The sequence below is a fragment of the Hyperolius riggenbachi genome, chromosome 7, assembly GCF_040937935.1.
Source record: "Hyperolius riggenbachi isolate aHypRig1 chromosome 7, aHypRig1.pri, whole genome shotgun sequence".
NCBI classification, from domain to species: domain Eukaryota; kingdom Metazoa; phylum Chordata; class Amphibia; order Anura; family Hyperoliidae; genus Hyperolius; species Hyperolius riggenbachi.
In genome coordinates, this window is record NC_090652.1 from 255,576,670 (window position 1) to 255,603,185 (window position 26,516).

The 26,516-nt window shown below is 42.3% G+C and overlaps 1 protein-coding gene across 8 annotated transcripts in view; it reads right to left on the reverse strand.

The window, feature by feature from the left end:
• The window catches only part of UBR3 (ubiquitin protein ligase E3 component n-recognin 3), a 329,771-nt gene that overhangs the window by 14,351 nt on the left and 288,904 nt on the right, over window positions 1–26,516 (reverse strand). For all 8 annotated transcript variants that reach the window (XM_068245563.1, XM_068245562.1, XM_068245559.1 and 5 more), the window contains 4 exons: window positions 11,514–11,638; window positions 8,391–8,498; window positions 3,506–3,631; window positions 2,497–2,676 (listed from right to left, as the gene is read on the reverse strand). In XM_068245563.1, the coding sequence (XP_068101664.1) occupies window positions 2,497–2,676; window positions 3,506–3,631; window positions 8,391–8,498; window positions 11,514–11,638 (539 nt within the window). The remainder of the gene's footprint in view (window positions 1–2,496; window positions 2,677–3,505; window positions 3,632–8,390; window positions 8,499–11,513; window positions 11,639–26,516) is intronic.

Here is a 26,516-nt window from a genome sequence, read left to right on the forward strand (position 1 = left end):
CAACGTCTTAGTGGGAAAGAGCCTTTAAGGTGTTTTTTGTTGGAGGGATACAGAATAGAGTTCAGCCAGCCTCCTTTTAAGAGCTTTTGCATTACTCCCCGCTTGCAGGACCAAATAAAGTTTTCAGCCCTACAATCGGAAGTCCTTTCCCTGTTTAGAAAAAAAAAGGGTAATTTGAGAAGTACCGACATGTCAGACGACAGGGATTCTATTGCCCTGTGTTTTTTCTAGTAAAGGAGCTACAGGGAAATTATCGGTTCATACTAAATTTAAAGAGTCTAAACCAGAAGGTAAAATACAGAAAATTCAGAATCAATTTGATCTATTATTCATCTCTTACAGAAGGACGATTTCCTAGCCTTTCTAGACCGAAAAGATGTGTATCTTCAATTACCGATACATCTGTCTTCTCAATAATACTTAAGGTTTGCCATCCAGATGGAGGAAGTGGTAAGAATGTATCAGTTTAATGCTTTGCCCTTCGGATTATCCTCAGCTCCAGGGTTGATTATGAAGGTAATGTCTGGGGTTCTGGCTACACTTAGACAGAGAAAAGTTAACATTTTGGGTTACCTTGATTTTCTGTTTTGGGGGACATCTCCCAATTCGGTAAGAGATCAGATTGTTACGACAAGTCTTACTACAAGATCTAGGTTGGATCATTAATTGGGAGAAATCTTCCTTAATAAAATCCTACACAGATTATAAATTTGTTTGGGCTATTTCATTAGCATATCAGACACAGGGGAAGCAATTAAATTCTATCATGGCTCATTCCACAAGAGGAATTTCGACTTCTTGGGCAGAGAGGGCAGGGGCCTCTATAGATCAGATCTGCAGAGCTGCGACCTGGTCAAGTCACAATACGTTTGTAAAGCACTATCACCTTAATGTATCTGCCTCTGCAGGTTTATCCTTCAGAAGGAAAGTTTTGCAAGCTGTGGTCCCACCCTAAGGTTTTAACTCTTGTATATCGTCTCATCCAGGGGTGCTGTCCGAAATGACGTTCTGGGAAAAACCACTTTACTTACGGTAAAGTCTTTTCCAGTAGTCATGAGGACAGCACCCCTGCAACCCGCCCTTATTGGGTAGGAAAGAGAAATAAGTTTGTGTAAGCATCATTAAATGTCCGTGTCATCTTTTTATTAACTGAGGTACTGTGGCAGGTGTAGTATCTTATATGTGGCTGCCTATTGCTTATGCAAATTCTTCTTTTAACAGTTTCCTGTCCACAGTGGGGAGGGAGACAAGTCTCATCCAGGGGTGCTGTCCTCATGACTACTGGAAAAGACTTTACCGTAAGTAAAGTGGTCTTTTTACTTGCCAGGGTTAAGGTTCACTTTAAGAATCCCTTTAAGTATTGCTTCCTGGGGCCCCTGCAGAGTCTTCGGCAGAGTAGTGCCTCACCTGTCCAGGTCACCTGTCATTTCTGTCTTCATCCGCCGCTGAGGTGTCTGTCAGGGGGACCCCGGTTTTATTTTACCTGGGGGCTGCATTGTTACTAGAACCAGCTCTGGTTCAACCATCCATGTGAAAGAGCCCTTAAGGGGCCCATACGCTCAGCCGATTTTCTGGCCGACCGATCGATCAAAATCGATCGATCGATTGCAAATCAGTTGGCCAATAGACCGATCGACGGCCGATTTCGATCGATTTCCAGCAAACTGGCAGGGTGGAAAATCTAGGTCGATCTGATGAGATTGTTTATCATTTTGCATTGGCCCTAATGGAAATCTGATGGCAAAAAAATGCCGTCAGACCGAATTTCAATAGATTTCAAACTGAAATCTATTGGAATTCTATCGTAGTAAAAAATGTTCAAAAAAACACATCCGATAGATCATTAGATGGATTTCTTATCAATCTGCTGCTAATCTGACGAGTGTATGGGCACCTTAAGGCCTCTTTTCCACAGGCAGCTGAAGGCAGTCAATACACCCATATCAGCTACTTGGCGCTTGCTAGCGTTCAGCAGGGGCAGAGGACAGACCCCCATTTGGCTTTTTGGCTGCTGGGTAATTCCACTGCATGTCAAATCTGACACGCATGGTGTTACCAAACGCTGCAATTGGGCTGTATGTAATTAAAGCCTAATGGCAGCTTGTGGCCGCCAGCTGGGTGGCTGAATCACCCAACAATAGAACAGTTCAGCTGCCCGGCCAAAAGAAGCTTTAAAATAATTACAAGCATCAGCTCATTCTTGTCGAATCTGACTAAGGTTGGACTGGAAATAACTTTGTATGTATAAAGGCAGATCAAAAAAAATGTCTAATTTGCATCAGTGTAGGAGGAAGTTGGATTTTCTAAACAATCCCTCTCCTCCACATGAGAGGTCTCCTTCCTCACACCATGCCCTCCCCATGAACAATACATTACGCTGGTCCAGCTTAGCACAATCATTGAGTAAAAGCAGCATTACTACTTAGCAAAACTGTGAGGCAAGGAGTCAAATACTGCTGACAACCTTAACTCCAGAAGATATATACAATTACGTACATTTACTTGGTCGGAATTATTTTCGGAAAACAGTACGACTTCTGAGCACCACTGGGATATTAGGTCAAATGCTGAAGCTGGCCAGTCCAGGCAGGAGGCACTAGTAAATTCCCGCGATGTCTGCAGGACGGACGGCAAAATTCCTAAACAGCTGCAGAGTACACAGAACTCCTCTTCTTCCTGTGACAGAAAATAGAAAGCCTTTTACAGTCTCATTAATGGCTCTTCACATCATATAAAGGAAAATTAATTCATAAAAGCAATATAAAGTGTCCAAAATGTCCCCTTTTTTATCATCCAATGCCCTAACATCCTATGGTGCAGCCATTATACCTCCTAATGTCCTCAACAGGTCCCCTGGTGTGGCCATTACAATCCCCAAGCTTTTCTATAGAAGCCCCCAGTGTTCCCGCCTCTTCCCTCCACTGTCCCAACATGTTTCCACTTCCTCCTTTCACAGAGTCTCCACATGTCATCCCAAAAAAAACAGAAGAAGACCTTTTCATTATAAATATCTATTCAGCATGAATAGATATTTATAATGCAAACTCCACAATAGTAAAAAAAAATGGCACTCACTTCCAAGGGATAGCGTGCCTAAGCATCAACGGACCTCCGCAAAACTTGGTCCCACAATAGGTACTACAAGATGGAGGCTGGCACTGCAGTAAATAAAAGCTTTTTTAATGAGAAAACAATAAAATCAAAGGTTTCTCGGCTTGAAAAAGGGTTTGAGACCAGAAATAGACCTATGATTTTATTGTTTTCTCAATAAAAGAGATTGTATTTACTGCTGTGCCAACCTCCATCTTGTACATAGATATTTATAATGAAAAGAAGATCTTCTTCTGTTTTTTTTTTTTTTGGGAAAGCATTTCCTGCAGTCCTGCTGATCAAAGGTGGTTTTTGATGCTTGTGTTCAGATACCCATTAACTATCAGTATCAAGTAAGCAAAAACTGACTTGCATGATTTAATATGTAGAAAAACAAGCATATGCTCTATAGTACCTGACAGCTTGGAATATCCGTCCCGAACAGGTGATGCTGAAGAAGAGAGGTGATCCTGAGGAAGGGCAGGCAGAACTGCTGCAAGTAATGCTCAATGGACTGTGAAGACCAGACACGTGGGTTGCTCTGCAAATAGAACACAAATACTGAATCCTGTTACATTAACAAAGATGACTAGTGTTCTGCTCATGGACAGTCAAGCACCTTTGCATGCCATTGTACAGTACACAGTAGCTATCTAATGCTATGGAGATATCGGACGAGTAATAGATACTAAATACCATTTTCAATTCTGATGACTGTATGTTATTGTTTTATGACATCTGAATCTCCTACCCCAAACTGAGCTGCTCACAAGCATCAGAGTACCCCAATGCAGTTAATTCCCAAGATGTACAATAAACTCCCAGCTATGGGCAGTATAAAGCTCTACCTCTATCACAGATTCAGGTCACCCTATTATTGCTAGGTTACTTGGGAAGTTAAAGTCAGGATAAATGAATCATATTTTTTTTAGCAGAGAAATTCGATTTTTACGTTTGGTTTTAATCATTTTTAAAATTATTTTCGAGGTACCATACACGAACGGTCAATTTTTCCAAAAATCGGAGAAAAAACGATTGAATATAAAGAAAAAGTTAGTTTATCTAATAGATTCAGGTCACCCTATTACGGTATTGGAAGATTATTTGGGAAGTCAGGATAGATTCCCAACATGAATCCCAGCCAGGTCAACAACTGCAAGGAGTTTGTATGTTCTCCCCGTGTCTGCGTGGGTTTCCTCCGGGAAATCGGTTTTTATTCCACATCCCAGAAACAGATATGCCCCATTAAGGACCAGAGGGTGCTGGTCCAGTAAACCGCCGCTTCCCGACGAATCGCCGCTAAAATCCGCCGCTCCCGCCGCTCTGTCCCCGCCGCAGGTTGCTCTCTCTGCCGTTGCTATGACGGCAGAGCGCTGTGCGCCGGTCAGGAGCCGCTTTCATTGGCTCCTGACCCTGTCACTCAATGTAAGCCAATGGGAACGGCTTACAAGAATGACAGGGTCAGGAGCCAATGAAAACGGCTCCTGTCCGGCTCACGTCATAGAGGCGGCAGGGCAGCACATTGCGGCGGGGACAGAGTGGCGAGGCGCGGTGAATGGGACGTAGAGTTTACGTCCGGTCAGAACCGCAGCGCCCCCTGCCCGCCGTAGATTTATACTGCGGCGCTCCGCAGGTAGTTAATTGGCTTCCCTCTAAAATTGGCCCTAGACTACGATACATACACTACACGATACATACATAGACATACAGTATTGACTATGGTAGGGACTACATTGTGAGCCCCTCTGAGGGAAAGTTAGTGACAAGACAATATACTCTGTACAGCACTGCGTAATATGTTGGCGCTATATAAATACTTAAAGCGGATCCAAGATGAAAAACTAACTATAACAAGTAATTTGTCTACATATCTTATCTAAAGTTTAGATAGTTTACACAGCATATCTAGCTGCAAGCAGCTTCAAAAGTTTATTATTTATTCTTGTGATACAATGAAGGCAGTCATGTTCTGTTTGTCACATTGTCACAGGCTGAGGTCTGGAGGTGCTATCAGCTTGCCTGTGTGTAAATTCAGTCCCCTTTCCTCCTCCCCTCTGCCTCTGAAATCAATGGCTAGTAACCTCCTCCTGCCCAGACTGAGCTCCCATAAGCCCTTGCTACAGTGCCAAGGCACAAAAGGAACTGTGGGCGAGGCTTGTTTAGTTTATAGGGAAGTAGAGTATTAAAAAAAACCAAAAAGTATTTGACTTGAGGAATACCCCATAAACTATATGAAAGGAACACAATTATGCAATGAGTAAAAGTTTATCTTGCATCCACTTTAATATATATATATATATATATATATATATATATATATATATATAAATATATATATATAAATATATATATATATATATATATATATATAAATATATATATATAAATAAATATATATATATATATATATATATATATATATATATATATATATATATATATATATATATATATATATATATATAAATACTAAGGGGTAAGCAGCACAAACCAAACTTTTTATGCAATTCTATGCAAAGCATGCACGCAGCACAGGAGGTCCCCAACCTCCATAACAAATATATAATTACAGAGGGGCTGCAGCACACAACAGGTAAACAGTGACAGGGGCTCTTGATTACGCTTTAACGCGCTTAAAGGGACTCCGAGCAGTGCAGAAACTATGGAAAGATGCACATCATTTTAAAGCTCTCTTTCTCCTCTTTCCAATGATATATAAACCACCACCCTACGTCTTTTAGTTTTCGCTATTTTCGCGATTGAAATTGCTGCGACCGCGATTTCGATCGCGAAAATAGAGAAAACTAAAAGGTGTAGGGCAACGATTTAGGTGTCGTCAGAAAGAGGAGAAAGAGAGCTTTAAAATGATATCCATCAAGCCATAGTTATATTGTATTACACAGGACGACACTTTCCCCAGTGTCAGCAGCTCCATTCTGCTGAATGCAGCTGCTGACTTTGACAAAAAGTCGCCCTGTGTAATACAATATAACTATGGCTTGATGGATATCATTTTAAAGCTCTCTTTCTCCTCTTTCTGACGACACCTAAACCGTTGCCCTACACCTTTTAGTTTTCTCTATTTTCGCGATCGAAATCGCGGCCGCGGCAATTTCAATCGCGAAAATAGCGAAAACTAAAAGGCGTAGGGCGGCGGTTTATATATATAATTGGAAAGAGGAGAAAGAGAGCTTTAAAATGATGTGCATCTTTCCATAGTTTCTGCACTGCTCGGAGTCCCTTTAAGCTCACCAACTGCGCCAAAGTGTCCCCGATCTGGTGAGTCCTACTCTACCATGCAAAATGCCAGTTTTTATAAGCAGTCTAGTGGGAACTAAACCAAAAACCCAAGAGTCAACTAAATGGGAAAAAAAGGAAATTAAAAACACCTTACCTTTCACTAGCTACCAAATGAACTCTCTGAACATGTGCAATGCACTAATTTATATGCTTAACTGTGCTAGAGGTGGGTGTGGTTATGCAGGCTTACAGGGGAAAATTATAAATAAATACTAAGGGGTAAGCAGCACAAACCAAACTTTTTATGCAATTCTATGCAAAGCATGCACGCAGCACAGGAGGTCCCCAACCTCCATAACAAATATAAAATTACAGAGGGGCTGCAGCACACAACAGGTAAACAGTGACAGGGGCTCTTGGTTACGCTTTAACGCGCTTAAGCTCACCAACTGCGCCAAAGTGTCTCGATCTCACCAGATCGGGGACACTTTGGCGCAGTTGGTGAGCTTAAGCGCGTTAAAGCGTAACCAAGAGCCCCTGTCACTGTTTACCTGTTGTGTGCTGCAGCCCCTCTGTAATTATATATTTGTTATGGAGGTTGGGGACCTCCTGTGCTGCGTGCATGCTTTGCATAGAATTGCATAAAAAGTTTGGTTTGTGCTGCTTACCCCTTAGTATTTATTTATAATTTTCCCCTGTAAGCCTGCATAACCACACCCACCTCTAGCACAGTTAAGCATATAAATTAGTGCATTGCACATGTTCAGAGAGTTCATTTGGTAGCTAGTGAAAGGTAAGGTGTTTTTAATTTCCTTTTTTTCCCATTTAGTTGACTCTTGGGTTTTTGGTTTAGTTCCCACTAGACTGCTTATAAAAACTGGCATTTTGCATGGTAGAGTAGGACTCACCAGATCGGGGACACTTTGGCGCAGTTGGTGAGCTTAAGCGCGTTAAAGCGTAACCAAGAGCCCCTGTCACTGTTTACCTGTTGTGTGCTGCAGCCCCTCTGTAATTATATATATATATATATATATATATATATATATATATATATATATATATATATATATATATATATATATATATATATATATATATATATATATCTATATCTATATATATCTCCAATTGCTCTTTCTAGGTAAACCACTGGGCCAGGAAGAAATGGATTATGATGAAATGTGGTCCTAGGCAAGGTAGTAGCTTTTGCTCCTCCTCATAGTTCTAAGATGGGAGAGGTGTAAGAGAAAGTGGCAGTTGGGCTCCCTGACACCCAGTGAGTCCCAGGCATCTGCCTAGGTTGTCTTGTGGATGATCCTACTCTGTCTCTTTTCATCACTGTGCAGATTTAATTAGCAAATGCTGGATGGGGGTTGTGGGCTACCCACAAGTATTTTTGTACAGTAAACATATGTTTGTATTTTAAAACAGGGTTAAAATCAATCATTTAAAGGTAATCTCAAGCTGGAAGCATATGGAGGCTGCCATATTTATTTCCCGTTAAACAATACTAGTTGTCGGGCATCCTACTGATCATTCTGTCATCAATAGTGTCTGAATCACACACCCGAAACAAGCATGCAGCTAATCTTGTCAGAAACACCTGATCTGCATGCTTGTTCAGGGTCTATGACTAAAAGTATAAGAGGCAGAGGATCAGCAGGACAGCCAGGAAATGTGCATAGTTTAAAAGGAAATAGATATGTCAGCCTCCATATCTCTCTCACCTTGGATTCCCTTTGACAATAGGGAGTTACTGATCAGAGCCTCATCTTATCTGCACATAAGTGCACTAAAATATTAACAATCACGAAAAAAATTCCTTTCAAAAACACAAGTTAATGCACAAAGCACTTTTGGTAAAAAGGTTGAACTTGTGCCTATTTTATAAATGTTTTATTGAGATTGTCTATCCTTACTCCATATCTGACAAAAAAGGACAGGTACACTTCATGCATATTTAAATATAGGATTCTAATGAAAAAGAAAAAAAAAACTACTAAAACTTTATACAGTGCGATCTGCTAGCAAACAATATACTGTAGACACAGTGTACGTACCGTGGTGACATCCTCTGCCTCTTCATCGCAGTATATCTTCCCTCCAGACAATTCGCTGATCACAAAGCTGAGCAGAGCTTCCCATGGCTTCCCTGGAGTATAGGAACTCTGTCAAGCAAACACCAAAAGCAGATCAATCTCCGCACTTCATTTCATGTCACTACTGTTGCCTGATGTTAAAAATAAGCGACCTGGAGACACCACAAAGCTCAGGCTCCAGCAAAACTATTCTGCATGCTCTGTCTCAGCGTTCCTTTGCTTTGTTGCCCTGAATTTTAATATGTTTTGCATCACATCAAAAGTCTCAAGTTGTCAACTCCAGAGTCATTCGGAAGTAGAGATCTGAGATAAAGACGCAAAATGACACTGGTGGAGCCGGAGGCAGGGTGGTCTGGTTTGCAGTAGAGATGGCCAATCAGATGCTAACAAAAAAATTCAGCATTTATGCAAGTTTTATGGTAATTATATGCAAGTGCATGCAGCCTGGAAATAGACTGATGAAATTTAACTGCAGTTGCATCTGATTGGTGCACTTTAAAGTGCGCATATTTCCATAAATCACTAAAATGTGCATATTTTTTTTTGCCATAAATATCCACCCTATATCTATTGTGTACCAGAGAAGGCAGGGTTTGTATATATTAAAATTCTCATGCATTTTGCTAATGTCTGAAAACGTTTGCAGCGCATACAAATGAAAGTCAAAGGCGACTCGCACTTGTTCTTTTGCATTTACATTTTCACCTGCCTGGGAAACAAACCTAGCAACATAAATTTGCATAACACATTTGATTTGCCACTGACATTCAATAGCTTTTCTGAAAAAATAACACCCAAAAGTTTGCATATGAACACAATTTTTAATGCAAAAATCACATGCAAACAAAGGTTCCGTTTTCTGCAATGATAAGAGTGAACCCTGCCTAATGCTGGATACACACGGTGCGTTCTCTCACTCGATGCGCCGCTCGATTATTTCCGAACGCATTTCGATGATTGTTAGGTTGATTGTCATGTAAAGTATGCCAAATCGACCTAACGATCCACCGAAATCGGGAATTGGACATATCGGAAATAATCGATCGGCCGGGAATCGCGCGGCGCATCGAGTGCGGGAACGCACCTTGTGTATCCAGCATGAGGCAGAGACCTATTTTGCAACTTAAAACAGAGCAATTCTGAAGCGATTTAGAGGAAAGTGATTTTGGACCATCGCTTTCCTCTACTGAATCCCTCCGAACATGCTGCAGGTTCCACGTTTCTGATTTTGGTTAATCGCAATTGCTCTGTGAGCTCCACTTCATTGACTTAAATTAGCCTAGCGCTTTTGGAATCATCAGTAATTACAAAGTGCAGCTAAAAGCATTCTAGAGGGCTATAGCGTAAGTGTTATGGCAATCAGTAAACATTACTACAGCAGAGACAGGTCCTTCACACTTCCATTAATGTACTTTTCCAAAATAATTTGAATGCAAAGGATTTCGTACTAGACCCTTCCACCGCAATGAGGTCATCCTATAGGAAGGGACCCTAAGCACTATTTAAAATGACCCAAAAACTAACATGCAAACATGAGTATTGACCTGGGAGCAGCTTGCTATTAAAATGGAAGGAAGGGGTGCAGCGTGGCCCAAACACCCTCTTCCCAGTTTTTTTACTATTTTTCACCTTGTAATATTTTTTATCATGAAAAGCTGCAATATTGAAAAGTGAAAGCCCCAGAGAAGCGGGAGTTTGCTGTTCACAGTTGTCACCAGTCTCCTGGCATTGCTGGACGGCTGAAGAAGCTTGCCGCTGCGTGCCAGGACACTTTTGTCAGGCCACCGGCTTCTAAGAATATACAGTAAATTCCGAGACAAAGGATTCTGCCATCGCTGCATGTTTACTGCTGGCACTTTTTAATAAAGGCTGATGTCTGAAGAATTTCACCTTTACTTTTAATAGTTTCTTCTCTAACAGCCCGTCTCATAAAGACCTGGGCCAAAATAGAAAGCATTGATTTACCCGCTGTAACAGTTATTTCAGAAGCTATTCAACACTGGCATTTTGGAATGAAACCTGCCAATGCCAGCAAAAACTGCAGGTCATCTTCCTCATTGCTTACATCTTTTAATGTGCTCTTTTTTGACAGACAGATGCTGAACTAAGCTACTTGGATCTCTAACTACCCCCGCACACCCTAACTACCCCCATCTTCCCCCCAAGCTGCCCAATCACAAAACACAACTCGGCGAACCTTAGGAGAATTAAAAAAAGGGAGAGTTTCACTTACCTGGGGCTTCTGCCAGCCCCCTGCAGCCGTCCTGTGCCCTCACCATCCTGAAACAATCCTCCTTCCCCCGCCGCGGCCCACTTTTGTTCACATCGACTTGTAAGTCGACGTCTACTGGCCCTGGCCACGCGTATCCTCGTATGAGCTTTTGTGGCCAGGAGCGTGCAGTGCAGGTGCAGTACACTCCTGGTGATGGGAGCATGGAGGACACACCCGGCCAGGGCCCTGCAGGCGCAGTGGGAACGGAGCATCGTTTGGTAACTTTGCGGGCACAGGTCGGCTGCAGGGGGCTGGCAGAAGTCCAAGGTAAGTGAAACTTTTTTTTTTTAATCCCTTCAGGCCTGCTTTAAAGGTTTAATCACATTATCACTGGGGCATCTTCCTGTTCAGCCTCTTTCGGGCTCTTATGGACCCAATGTTGCTGGCTTGTGAGACAGAACCACAGTTGACTTCTGCAAAGCTTACAGAGGTGATCCCTTGCAGGAGCGTAACTACAGGGAAGCAGCCCCTGCAACTGCAGGGGGGCCCAGAACTGTGAGGGCGCTCCAACTAGTAACCTTCCTTCCTTCAGATCAGGCGTTTTTGTGGTTTCACTTTTTATGGACGTGAAGATTATAAAGGCCATTGGCCACACTTGTTTTATGACGCTTGCAAGATGGGCCCCCAGAATGTAAAAGTTACCAAGCGGAGGCAAGGGAAAGGTGTGAACATTGGGGAGCCCCATCAAAGTTTTGCTGTAGGGCCCCCTGATTTGTAGTTACTACTGGTATTGCTTAAAATGAAATAAATATGGCAACCTCCATAGCCCTCTCGCTTGAGTTGTCCTTTAAGAAACTTTTACAAAAACCGACCTTTTTGCTTGCTCCAGACTCCCTCCACGTTGTGCGTCCCTCAGGGTGCAGTTTCACAGACAGTGCCATCAGTGCTTGGATGTACGACAGGGAATAGAGGACCTTCACAATGCAGGTAAAATGTTCTGCAAATGGAACACAATGACAGGTATAAGCATTGTTGGCGATAATCAGCTAGTACTGAATACTAGGGATGGTCAATGAAAGTTAGATCATTCCGAGTTGAGGCAGGATTGTGCAAATTTTATGTGCCTATGTATGCAGCTTGAAAATGGACCAATCAAATTCCACCTCACCAGGATCAATTCGTTAATTTTCAAACTGCATAAATTTGCATCAACCCCAAATTATTTACATCTCATCTGCCATCCCTACTCGTTACTCAGAATCTATGAATTTTATAAAAAGTCTGGGATGTTCCATTATGCCCAATCATGCACTGTCCAATGATGTTTTTTACACATAAGCATAAAAAGCATGTACTACCTGTACTTATACTACTTGTCTACTTGATGTATGTGGGAAAACTTTGAAGACAGTTGAAAAACTGCAGTCTAACTTCATAGCATGGTAAGCACGTGGACATCTCAGGCAGGGCACAATGAGTTATTAAAAACACAGCATAATGCAACTACTATGGAAAAAAATAGTATGCACAAAGTTAGCCAGGAGCATTTTGCGCAGTAAGTAAAATTTGCTGCTGCGCATGCAGTGACAGAAGCATGATTGAGGAAGCTCGTATCTGGGGCTATGCTTGTACATCGGCCCGCGGCTGTCTGAGTTGGCCAGCTTTCAGAGAGGAACAATGACTGAAAGGAGCGAGGAGCCAGGATAACAACAGGGGGCTAGAAGCCCTAGGGAAACTGGCCAGATTAAATTTACTTTAGGTACCATTTGACACTAACCACCACCATATATGCCTAACACTAAGTTGCACCCAACACTAATCTACCCACGCCATAATTGTGCAGAAAAGTTGTGAGAAAAAGCACTTACCGAGTTAGCTGAGCTTATGAGTTACAGTAGTCAGCAATGCAGATAAGGCATTAACCAGGTCAGTAACTCAATGGTTGTAAGGGTAATGCAAGCTAAGGGTAATGCAAGCTACTCTGTTGGCCATATACAGCAGTAAAATTGATTGGCATGTGTTACCTGCACACAGCAATCTTACTGCAATTTAGTGCATTAGGCCTGTTATCATATACAGCCATAGGTAGCAGCATAAGGTTTGCAGGGAGAAGCTGTCTGTGCAGCTTCAGAAGTCATGGTACACAAAAGTGAATAAGTTAAAGTGGATCTGAGGTGAACTTTTACTCATTGCATAATTGTGTTCCTTTCCTATTGTTTATAGGGCATTCCTCAAGCCAAATACTTTTTGGTTTTTGTTTTAATACTCTAATTCCCTATAAACTAAATAAACCACACCCACAGGTTTTCAGAGAGCCTTGGCAATAGCAAGGGCTCATGGGTGCTCAGTCTGGGCAGGAGGAGGTGTTACTAGCCATTGATTTTTAGAAGCAGAGAGGAGGAGGGGGGACAGGTTTTTTTCACAGGCTGAGTGCTTAAGATACAGATAAGCCTGCCTCTGTGTAATGTTTACAAATAACATGGCTGCTGTCATTGTATCACAGGAAGAAATAATCATTTTCTATTAAAGCTGTTTGCAGCTAAATTTGCTGTGTAAACTATCTAAACTTTAGATAATATATATAGACAAGTTATTTGTTATAGCTTTTCATCTCGGATCCGCTTTAACTATAGGCAGGTAGGGAGGCTGGTAAAGGTGAATAAGTAAACTATAGGCAGGTAGAGGTTTTACAGACCTTTCCAGGAGAGCAAAATCAGAGATGCATTAATGCCGATTTATACATTCTGGGGACATTTGGGGCTGATTTAGCATTTTTATATCATAAGCACTCCAATCATTTACCCTGTAGCTCCTCTACTGCTTGGAGTTACCTCTAATGAACTCTAAAGTAGTCTCCGAAAAATCACCTTATTCTCGCACTTCAGACTATTTTACTGTGTTCACTGACAACAGCTCTGTTCTAGGAATCATTTCTATAGCTGGCTCGTCTGGATGCATCAATACAGCGCTTTTATTATTGCCTCCGGCTGTTTAATCAATCAGAGGACTCATACAGCAGGTTTAAAGTAGACTTTATTGAAAAATGTAGCTCTGGCTGAAGACTGGACACTTTATTTACTGGAAAAAGACATGAACAAGCAGTAAAAGAGGCCGCACAAAGCTGGAACTATCCTTATGGTGGCTGACAGTAAGGATACAAAAATAAAGTACCAGATTTCTCTGCACTTTTACATCTTAATTTCACATAAAGCTTTAAAACTAGCCTCTTCTGATCGATAATGCAGATATACCAGATTATTGATTTATCTGTAAAAATAAGATGTAAGAAAATATGAGCTGACAGGTGAACGTTTTCTTTACATATAGCGCCAGCATACAGGATTGTGGAATCCTAGATGATTGCTCTGCCAAGACAACAGTAATATCCAGGGGTACATAAAGATTACCATATATACTCGAATACAAGTGAATCCCGTGTATAAGTCGACTCCAATATTCAACCCTGTTAAGCTGTAATTTTTTATTGACTCAAGTATAAGTCTTCCCAGCAAAGTTAATGGCTGCACTTGGGGCTTAGGAGGGGTTAATGACTGCACTGCATACAGTATTGCAGCCATTAACCCCTCCTGTCCTTACGTGCAGCCAATGACTCCTCCAGGCCCCCAAGTGCTGCAATTATTTACTCCCTTTTATGCAGCCCAGTATTTTCCCCCTGCCCCTTTCCTTGTTAATTGTTGTGGCCAGGACACTCAGACCTGTGTTTTCTTAGCATTTCCCTTCCTCAAAGTGTCACTTACCACAGGGTAAATTGCTGCAAATGGGTGATGTCACTATTAGTACACACATTACTCAGTGTTATGCAGGAGAACAGAGGCGCCAAAAGGATAAAAGGAAGCTAAATGAGCTTAAAAACCAAATTCTTGGTAAATAGAGGAGGTAGTGGTGGACTTACCTCCTCCAAGTAGACACACAATGACTGTAGTAAAGACAGTCAATATATTTTATTTATGAACTCCAAATATGCAACGCGTTTCGCAGGTTTGATCCCGCTTCATCAGGCAATAACAACGGAGCAACAGCATATGTGGTCAGTAGAAGAGCCAGGCACCTCAGTGTGCTCAGTGTTGCCTGTGACTTGTGTATAAGTCGACCCCTAAACTTTTATGAATTGAATCAGCCCTAAGTGTCTAGACTTATACTCGAGTATATACAGTAGCGTATTTGGTCCTAGATCTAGCCTGCAAACCCTTCAAGGTAGACACACAAAGCTAGGATTGTGATCCTTTGATCCAATCAGGGAGAAAATGTTAACAGTGTGGCTTTTCCTTTAAGGTACAGAGAGGTTACAGATGTTACATTTAAACAATCTATATCTTTTCCAACCTTGATGGTTATGTAACCATGATGGACAGTGTAGTTGGCTGCAGCTATCGTAGCTCTGGCTACTGATGTTTAAATAAAAACATCTATACTATGAAGCAATAATATTGACTATAATACAGACCTCTCTTTATTTTGGAAAATGAAATAGCAGATGTACTTTAAATCTGTGAATGACATGTTTGGAGTCACACAGCAGATAGGCGCACACCTCCTGCATCAAAGTGCTAAATATAGAGACTCACCATGACAACCAGACAAGCTAGCATTTTTAGAACAAGGTCCGCAATAACATCCATCATTTCAGTGAAGAGACCACTGAAACAAAGCTTGATGCAAGGGGGTTAGTCCTCAGGCTACCCTTATTGCGATCATAGGTTATATATAGACAAACCTCTTACCGGGCTGTTTCTCTGGCATTTTGGCCTCAGCTCTGTCAGAGTCAAACACATGGAAGAAGCATGGTGCAGTCTGATGAGCCAGAACACCTGATGAGCATATTCATTCCAGATCAGTGATATAATATACTGTATATTACAGCCTGGGGTTCAGCATAACAGCCAAGCAAGCAGCAATTTTAAAAGGATGTCATGTACAGCACCTACCATTCCTATCACTTCAAGATTCCTTTAGAGTGGAAATAAACTCAGAATTTCCTCCCTGCTGTAAAAGATTAGCCACAGCATGATAACTCAACTGGAGAAAAAAGTCTTCACAATTTATAGGAATCCTAAAAAAAACCCTGCCGTTTACAAATTGGTTTCACTTTGCAGGTAGCACTGAAGGGGTTAAGTCTCTGTATTTACTATATGCCACAGCTGCCTCTGCAGAGTTCCTCTGCAGTCTATGCACAGCTACTCATTAGAAATGATTATACATTTTGATTAGACTAAACAAGCACATGAACATAGAGAAGGGAATTTCTTCAGCAATTAGATAAGGAATAAAGACTTTTCATTGTGTGCTTCGTAAGAGTTTGGTTCTGCTTTAAGAAAACGGTGCCTCCTACACCATAATTTGATGACCTTCTCTCCCAGCCCACAAAATCTGGAATCCACTTGGACTGGTATTTATTAGAAGACTGAAAATAATTACAGAACACTTTGGGGTTGATTCATTAAGCTGCGCTGCTACAGCAGCGCAGCTTAACGACAGCAGCGAGTGTTATAATCTCCAGCGCACGCTATGCAGCCATAGCGGGCACTGTGAAATTACACTATGCTCTTATAGTTTAATGAGCAATTTGTAAACTTAACGAGCGCTCCACTGAACCCGCCTGGAGGCCGGCGGGTCCAGTGGCTTCAAAGGAAGAGATTCCTGAACTTTAATTGGCCCAATAGGCTGACCGTCAAGTGACAGCAGCGCAGCTTAGTGAATCACCCCAAAATGTTCTGTAATTATCAACAGTCAATCACTGAAAAATAATGATTTGTCAAAACTAAAAAAAATATCTGAGCAGTGCTAGACTAACCCCGTCCAGTGATAGCACCTTATGGCGCTGTGGTGACATATAGTAGAATGCAGTAATTAGCCTAGGCTGTTTAGCTATGTGGAATTCTCCTCCTAGAGCATTCTGGGAGAACAGGAATTTCATGTACTAGCTTCAGAATTCCCAGAAACAAACATTCCACAGAGCTGACATTTCAGAAAGTAAATCATGGAGAGGAAAGATTTTACAACGGGCAAAGGCTGACAAAATAATTTATAAATGAATATTAAAAAAAGCAATAGTTTTCATTACATTCTTTTCACTACAGTTCCTCTTTAGTATTGAAGATAAAAGACAAAAGAGAGAAAACGCTCTAAAGGGGATCTTTCCAAATCCCATACATTTGCCTGCTTGAAGGTTTTCTGTCTGCTACATTTTTATTCTTAGCTTGGCTGGCAGATGCTTGTCATTTGTATGCTTTAGTTCACAAGATAAAATAAGCATACAGAATGAAGTCTATCTGCAAGCTACGGCTCACATTCACTGGCGAGAGTCTAGGAAGAATATTAAGATGGCTGCCTCTGCTGTTTATGCATGACAGACTCCCCTAGATTGATGTGCATGCAAATACAGAAGCTTATAAACATTTATAACTCCCGGTAAGTGGAACACTGTGACTATATCAGATGTGAGTATCTATCAGTGCTCGTCTGTCCACAGGCCACTATCCATCACGCACCAAGCCAATCTGCTGCTCTGACAATCAATTTCACATTACATGTTACCACGCACATCAAATTTATAAACATATAAGAAGCCACTATGTGATGAAATTCAGCGTGCTCCCATCTCTTCATGCAGGCTGCCACCGCTTCTGAAATGGGCCCTTGAAACGCACTTAGACAATGTTTATTATTATTATTATTTAGTATTTTTATAGCACCGGCATCTTCTGCAGCGCTGTACAGAGTATATTGCATTGTCACTTAACTGTCCCTCAGAGGGGCTCACAATCTAATCCCTACCATAGTCATATGTCTATGTGTGTATTGTGTAGTGTATGTATCGTAGTCTACAGCCAATTTTAGGAGGAAGCCAATTAACTTATCTGTATGTTTTTCAGATGTAAGAAGAAACTGAAGTGCACAGAGGAAACCCAGGCAGACATGGGGGTAACATACAAACGCCATGCAGATAGTGCTGTGGCTGGGATTTAAACCGGAGACCGCACACCATAATATCGCCCCCTATGCTGCTATTGCGGCCAGGAGGCCGCAATAGCGGCATAGGGGGCGATATACAGGCTGGGAACGCGAACAATCACTCGCGTTCCCATGCCTGTCGGCCGGTGACGGCCAAACCGGAAGTGTTCACCGGCGGGTCCTGGACCATCAGAGCGGGGCTGCGAGGGCACCGATCGGCTGCAGGGGGCTGAGGGAAGCCCCAGGTGAGTTAACCTCATTTTTTTTACTTGACTTTAGGTTCACTTTAATACTGAGGTTCTTCTAGCTACCTAATGCTTGGGGGCACCTTCAGCTACTTAATATTGAGGGTACGTCTGACTACCTATTACTAAGGGGCACCTGTAGCTACCTATGACAGGCAAGAGAGAAGCAACAGCTGAGACAGCCAACACATTTACGGGTGCAGTTTGGTGGGGTTTGTGGGTTTATGGGGGGCAACGTCTAGGGTGCCAAGACATCTGTGCCTACAGGCTCCTGTGAGGTAAATCCGGGCCTGATTATTATTTAGTATTTATATAGTGCTGACTTCTTCCAAAGCGCTTTTACAGAGTACATATAGTTGTGTCACTTACTGTCTCTCAGAGGTGCTCACAATCTATCATAGCATTATTTACATCATAGTTTAGGGCCAATTTAGGAAAAAGCCAATTAACTTTATCTGTAGGTTTTGAGCTGTGGGAGGAAAGGAAATCCATGCAGACATGGGGAGAACATATAAACTCTGCCACCATTCTGCTGTCCCAAATTACTTATGTTTTACTTTGTCATCTACAGTTAATGGCTTATAAAAGATAACAGAAAAAACTGTTCACATCTAGCCAATCCACAATAAAACCACAACAAAAAGTGCTGCTGAAGGACCTGCAGACTTTAACAGCTTTGTAAAGAAATAGGAGTTATTAGCAGAAAATACTTCAGCATGTTGTTGTTGTGTGCTGAGAATTTTATCCATAAAATAGTATTCTCAATAAAAGCACAAAAAGATACTGAGTGCCTTTCACATTATGTGAGTTCTGCTTTGTTTTCTGCCCCGATTGCTATGTGCAGCGACTTGCAGTTTCTTATAGAAAGGCAATGTCCCTGTTCCAGTTAGGAAAATGATACCCAGTAAGGCTGCTCCCACACAGGGACGTTACACGTTAGTGCAGCCTGTAATGCTCCCCAACTCACAGCAATACAAAGTCAATGGGGCTGTTCACACTGCCCACGTTGCGTTACATGTAACACTGCACGTTCTTCAGAACGTGCAGCATACTATAGCGTTACAGCGGCTTAAGCCGCGTTAGACTGTTTGCACATGCTCAGTGTTGGGGTGGAGAGGAGGCGGGAAGAGGCAGCTACGTAGCAGCACACATGGCTACTCAATATGCACTGCACTGGTGGCCGCTGATTGGCTGGCAGTCCCGACGGCCAATCAGCGTCACTCTCACTGCCCTAATGCGTAAAGAGCTGCTTAATGTGGCTCACTCAACGTCCTCTACCAACACCGGCAGGCGTTGCGTTAGGGGACGTTATGAGACCATAACGTCCACTATAACGCAACGTCCCGGTGTGTAACTAGCCTGAAACAGAAAATAATGTTCTTAGGACTTTGCTTATATCAATAGTATTATCATTTATAGCACAAAAAGGTACTGATTGGCCTGTTCACACTAGGTGACTTCTGGTTGGCTTCCACTAGTACTACGATGTGTAGAGATAGGCACTTTCTAATAGAAAGCCATTTGTGTTGTTGCACCACACACAGCAATGCAGCATACTTTAAAAAGTGTAATCTGCTACATGTGTGTCCAATTTCTGCACAGCCTCAAGGTGGCCACACACGATACAATAAAATGATCCGATTTTACAGCAATTCGATAAAAACGATCGTATCTCCCGAAAAAATCGAAAGCTTTTTTTTCATTCGACTGAAAAATCTGATCGGATTTCCCGTTTTCTTCGATTTTAATCGATCCGGACTGCCAGATATTTTTCTTCAATCCTTCTAAAGATTGTATGGTGTGTGTTGGATTGTCAGTTTATTAATATACACACCCTAGCAATTTTGTTAGTTTCCAATCATTTTTATCATAATTGGGGGAAAAATTGAACATAGGTGTGTGGTACATTGGTCATATTTTTGAAATGTTACAATCAGTCAGAAAAATTGATTGCAATTCTTAAATTGAACAGATATTTAAAAAATTGTATGGTGTGTGGCCACCTTTAGACTTATAATTCCAAGTCATGCCAAATGCATACTACTGCGATAGTGTAACAGTGGCTGTATGTGGCGATTCCAGGGTTTTATAGTGAGAACAGCTGTTCACTCAACAAAGTGCAAAAGTGGGAGGAGACTCTTGAAGGTCCGCCCCTTAAAGAAAACAAGTGTTATTAATTTATTTGTTTTATCTTTTTGTTCGGTCAAGTGCAAAATAATGAACAGCAGCAAATTATTATTCATTATTTTGCATTGCTTTATGCCTAAATTGTGGTGCAGTCTTATTGCATACACGCAATACAGAACAGGATTACAGTCAAAAACATTTTCACTTGAATAGCTTCACCATCTCTGGGTGGTAAACGCTATTTAAAGTGCAACCGAACTCTTGCACAGCACACAACATAGTTGCTAAAGAAATTTCCTTCTCTGTGTTTGTGTTCTTTACCCTCATGAAAGTATGAGTTTTAATCAGCTGTGAATAGACTGCAGGAGCACAGCTCTTTTTTCATACCGTAAGCACTGAGGCTTAACCCCTTCAGCGCTCCCTGCAAAGTGAAACAAAGATCTAAACTTGTAATTATTACCTTTTTTGGCCATAAGGTAATGCTGTGGATCAGTGGTCCTTCAAACTATGGCCCGCGGGCCTAATGCAGCCCCCTGAGGCTTTTCCACTAGCTCCCAAACACAAAATGTATAACTTGTAGATGTGGCCCCCCGCACCTTTTAATATCCAGGGCTATGGAGTCGGAGTTGGAGCAATTTTGGGTACCTGGAGTCAGAGATGGAGTCGTGGTATCATAAACTGAGGAGTTGGATGATTTTTGTAAGGACTCCACAGCCCTGTTAATATCGGCGACCCGCATATAGAATAGTAGTGCTGGCACCCCCATCCACATACTGTAGAAGCCAGCAAGTCATTTGCTGGCTTCCAATTCTGCATCAGGTGACACTGCTGTCCAACTGGACGGCAAATTGTCACCTGGGTATGCTTCATTGTCATAAGACGTTCTTCCGGTACCGCATGATTAAATGGCTGCTGCTGGGAGTTCTCCTACGGGCTTGATTGGGGGGAATCAATACCTAGCCCTGGAGTGAGCTGTCTGCACCCGTCCTCCCCCTCCTTTGGAGTGCTGCGTGTGAGCCAACCCCAAGCTCTACAAGCTTGGGGTGACCCATGCTTCACTCCTTTCTTATGTGTTGCACCCAAGTCATGCTCAGCAGAACGCAATGGACGTTAAGGTAAGTGACTGTTTTTAATTTTGGGAGGTGGGAGCGGACGGCTCTCTCTGGCACCGGCCACGCTTGGAGGGGGTCGCCTGCACCACCCAGCCTCCCCCTCCGGGATGCCGCTGTGGTTCCCAGGCAGTGAGAGCGCCTGGGACCCCGCAGTTCCCGGTTGTATGGGGGCATTGGGAAGCCTCCCCGTGGCGCTCCTGGATAGTGCTAATGTAGCATGAACTAATTCCCGCAGGGCAACCGCTTTGCGGCATTGGTTTTTGACCCTGCATAATTTGGCATGCGAAAGCAAATGCATATTTGCATGAGCATTGCCTCATGAATAGCCAATAAGGCCAAATTTGCAAAGCCAGATATGTCAGGTGTTCACTTGGTGTTTAATGCACACATTCAATTCTCTGTGTAAGCGAATCAATACCTAGATTCAATGTAATGTTTTTCAACATCATTTTATGTATGTTTCGGCCCCACAGCAGTCTGAGGTATGTTGACATGGCCCTTGACCAAAAAAAGTTTGGGGACTCCTGCAGTGTGGATAATCTTTTAGAGCAGAGAGGAAATCCTGAGTTTAGTTCCACTTTAACAGGACCATATAAGGAAGTTGGATTCTGTACCAAGTAAAAAGGTGTTGATCTGCAGTCAACCCTATGCTGGCAATTATGACCAACATTTACAAGTGCATGGATAATATATTTCACCTACCCCCTCACTGGACAGAGAATGCTACATTACAAACATCATGCAACTAACTGGCCAATAACAGAATGGAAACCTTTCTGCTCTATTAGACAAGAACCTGGCACCGCTGCATAAAAAAAAATCTTTTTTTCCTTACATTTTCCACAACAACTTAAAGTGGACCTGAACTCTTGCACAGGGCAGAAGGAAACAGAGAAATGCACCCTGTATGTATTCAGAGAGTTTAGCCTGTCTACTTTCCCCTCACCTGTGACTAATCACAAGTGTAATTTGATCTCTTAGCTGTGTCAGCTGGCTGCCTGGCAGAGCAGCTAATTTGTAAAAACAGGATGTCTTTACAGATGATGCTTTCATGAAAGCATGAAGTAGACAGACTGTAGATTTATTGCTGGATTTTTATCAGCTATAACAAATGTTTTTCTTTAAAGGTTATTATGATGTTGCTTATATTTTAGAGGAGAGAGGAAGTTCTGACTTAAAGTCTGCTTTAACCTGCTTTCATGCCTGCCAACTGCAGCAGACAATTCTCTAGGTCATATATAGCTAAAAATCACTCATTTTTGCAACTGACACAGATGTGGTACTGTTGCATGATTGAAGTGTATTGGTTGTCATTGGTTATTAGGATACCCATTCAGACTTAATGTACTTTTGCCCCAGCCACAAATTTAGGTTTGCTCTTTCATGCTTGGTTAAGCATTAACTAGTCGCTCACTAAGCAAGTTCTTCATCAGAATAAATGCATTGTGTACAAATACATGTACTGTGGTAGCAGCCGGTTACTGCTTTCTGCTGTAATTCAGCACAGCTACAGAGAGAGCTTGCTTGTGCTCAGCATTTGGCTGTATAGATGCAGGGTTTTGGCTCTGCTCCTGTTCTGTTAACATTTATCACCAGAAGGAGCAAATTAGCCATTAGTACTTCAGGAACTTTACACATCAGCAGAAATGCAGTAATTTTCTGCACAGGAATTGCTTCCTACTGAACTTCGATTCAGAGGCAGGAGTAAGTCAAAGTCCATTCTGACATGTGCTAGGCTACCTAGAGATGTGTAAAGACGCCTGAACCCGCAGTAATGATTTTACTGCTCCAAAAGCTCCACTAAACTTATATGAACCTATAAAAAGCCCCCAAAAATTAGTGGACTAACCCCACACACCCCTGCACATCTGACCACATTTCCCCTGTGTGTGTAGCCTCCTCAATTTGCAAAGCATCTATTTCTCTTGTAGACAAGGACTTATGGCTGTCACTAATGATCCAATCTTTTTCATTCAAGCTTACCATTTCTATGTAATATAAGGGACTGCCTACATTATCCATTTAATACACTGTATTTTTCAGACTATAAGATGCATTTTCTTTCCTAAAACTTGGGGGGGGGGGGTGCACCTTATAGTCCAAAGATATGGTAAAATAGATGCAGAGTGCGCAGGGAGCACCTACCCATCCAGCGCCGTGCTTCTCTCATCTTCGTGAAGACAGGATCCCCTTCTCCTCCTGCTGCAGGGATCGGGACATTGTGGCCACCTCAGTTCCTTCAGGTCCTCTGTCTTCTGTACTTTCCTGCTGCCACCGCGTTCCTCTGCCCCTCACTCTGGTTATCACCATGGATACAAGCTCCTCTTCTCCTCCTCCTGCAGCAAGCAGGATACTGCAGCCGCCTCAGCTCCTCCAGGTCCTCCATACTTCCAGCTTCCGTACTGCCGCATAGTGGTTGTTACGGTAACCACAGTGGCGTGCGTGTGCGGCACGTCATGCATGACCACATGTGCCACTGTGGTTACAGTATCAACCACTGAGCGGCAGTATGGAAGGTGAAAGTATGAAGAAAACAGAGGACCTGGAGGAAGCGAGGAGGCCGCAGTGTCCCGATCACTGCAGAAGGAGGAAAAGAGGAGCCTGTCTTCATGAAGACGACAGAAGGGAGGGTGAAAGGAACGTGGCGGCAGGAAGTACGGAGGACCTGTTGGAGCTGAGATGGCCACAGTGTCTGGCTTGCTGCAGGATAAGGAGAAGAGATGCCTCCATACATGAAGGGGAAAGGTGCCCGGTAAGTGTCAGTGTAGGGTTAGTGTGTGGTGTGTTATGTTCTGTAACTGAGCTAGTGGGACAGCAGGGGTTAGTGTAGTATAATGTAACTGGTGGGGCCAGGAGGGATTAGTGTATTGCAGCTGGGCAGAATAGCTTACAGACAGCTTAGGGGGAATAAGCCCATAAGATGCCCCTGCACTATAGACACACTACGTTTAGTAGTTTTTACCCCGATTTATAGCCTCTAAACCTAGGTGCGCCTTATAGTTCAGAGCACAGATGGTGTGAACTACGCTTAAGATCAATAGTGCGTGATAAAGTACCTATCCAATGGTGGAGCGTTGTGCAAGACCACTCAAACAGTCCAATAACCAATCACAAAACATCCACTAGCGCTCAGTGTCTCAGCCTACGCTATGTTTGTTTTGGTGTTATGTGATCTGAGAAGTAGATGATGTATTACAAAGGCTGCTACACTGAGAGCTAGTGGATTTCCTGAGATTCGTTATAGTTCAGAGCGTCTTATAGACCGAAAAATACCAGTTTCCTGGCAGTCCTGCTGATCTTTCTGGCCAGTAGGGTCTAAATCACACACCTGAAACAAGCATGCAGCTAATCCTGTCAGATTTGTCAGAGACATCTGATCTGCATGCTTGTTCAGGGTCTATGGCTTAAAATATTAGAGGCAGAGGATCAGCAGGACAGCCAGGCAATATGCATTATTTAAAAAGAAACAAACACGTCAGCCTCCCCTATCACTCTCACTTTGAGTCCCCTTTCATTTCTGAAGGAATCTGTGAAAGAAACCAGACACCATAATAAGAGGTGGAAATAATACTGTGTGCACAAAGCATTTCAGCCCTGTACACTGCACCGCAGCAACTCCGCTCTCTTTGCTCCGGCAGACTGCGATGCTCTCGGGATGTGACATGCTCGGTAGGAGGCAGCCTGCACTCTAAAGAGATGGCAACATGGCCTGTAAATGCTCTGACCTCTATCATAAAAGGCTCTACTATAATAAAAGACACAATTTGCGCAGCTCTTTCATGGTGATGGGTTCAGATCAATTTTTCCTGGGATTGAACAGCCTGAGTAGCATAATGACATTTACTTTAGCTTAATCAATGTAGGATTGAAAGAGATACCAAGTCTATCTAACAGCTAATAAGGTAGTTAATGCTATTCCCAGAGCTGCACTTCAAGGGCACTAGACAGGGTGAGGGTTTCAGAGAAATACTAATGCTTTCCATATAGAAAACCTTCAAGTGGAGAACGCCAACTGAACCTTAACTGGCAGTGTTAAATGGAGTTTACAAGAGACGCACTCATGCAAAGTATTTTCTTGTTAATAGATGTGCTTAGTTAACACCTGCAGTCCTCCAGGTCTAGTATTGCAGCAGATTAGCCATCACACTGGTAGCATTTTAGCACTGGAATGCTGTGAATAGGATTTGTTTAAAGTATACCAGTAACATTTTATTTAAAAAAAATAAAAAAGTTAGGCACTTAACCCTCATTTGGATGATCCACAGGTTTCCTCGATCCTCGGTGACCCCTCCACTGTACCATTAGACTTGACCATGAAACTGCCACTTATCTAAAGATGGTTAACTTGCAGACCATCTCTCCTGGTTTTTGTACTACCTACGGTCAGCATACTTTCTATTTAGCACAGTTTTGCCAGAAAAACATTGTTTCCTCATTTATTATGCTCCGTTCATAAAATGTCCTTATTTGGTCCTTTACAAACATTTTCTTCTCTTATGTAGAAATTGTTGATGACTGATTGAACCTCATCATTATTTGCCAACAAAACGTTGCTTCCTAGGTTTCAGCTGTACATTTCAACATATACTGTACTGAGCTCAGACTCCCTCAGGCCCCATTCACACCTAAAAACTAAAACGCAAACCCAATTCAGGTTAAAAAAATAACGCGTATATAGCTCACTTCCTAGGGATCTGGTCACTTGCAGGCCATCTTCTTCAGATCCTCAGATGCTCTCCCCATCTCTTGGGTGAGACTGTGATCTGTCACATGAAGACAGATGGCGATCTTACCATAGAGATAGAGCACCACCCCAAGGACAGCAGAAATAAATGCAGTGCTGGATCCCAGGGAGGTGAGCTCTGTGCAGGGGCTGCTGCAGAATCTCTCTGGGGTATGTATTGTTTGTGAATTTTAGAGTCTAAAAAAACAAACAAACAAAAAATACCACTATTAGTCCCTAAAATCTGGAAAGAATGATATCACCAGGGAGAACAAAGAATGAAACAAGGTTTCTGATAGACTGCTCTAAGCAAATGCTCAAGTCAACCTCAGGTTAAGCAATAAGATACTGTTTGACCTCAAACATACCTGTAGCAGAATTAAGCAAAATAACTTACAAAACTTGATTAGCACTCCCCCAGTTGGCTAAAAATTGTACATATCAAAAATGTAAATTCCATATTTAATGTTAAGTGAAGATTTTGATTAAAATGTGTATTCATAATGATTATAATACCAGTGAACAACATTATACATTGCATCCACATCTAAAATATAAAAAAAACAATTTTTACAAGGTTATTAACTGCCTAAAGACCGCCCAACACAAATTGGCATGAGCGGAGCGGCAGCCCCAGGACTCCACGCTAATTGAGGTGAAGTGCTAGGGGCGGGGATTGCAGGAGACCGCACACGC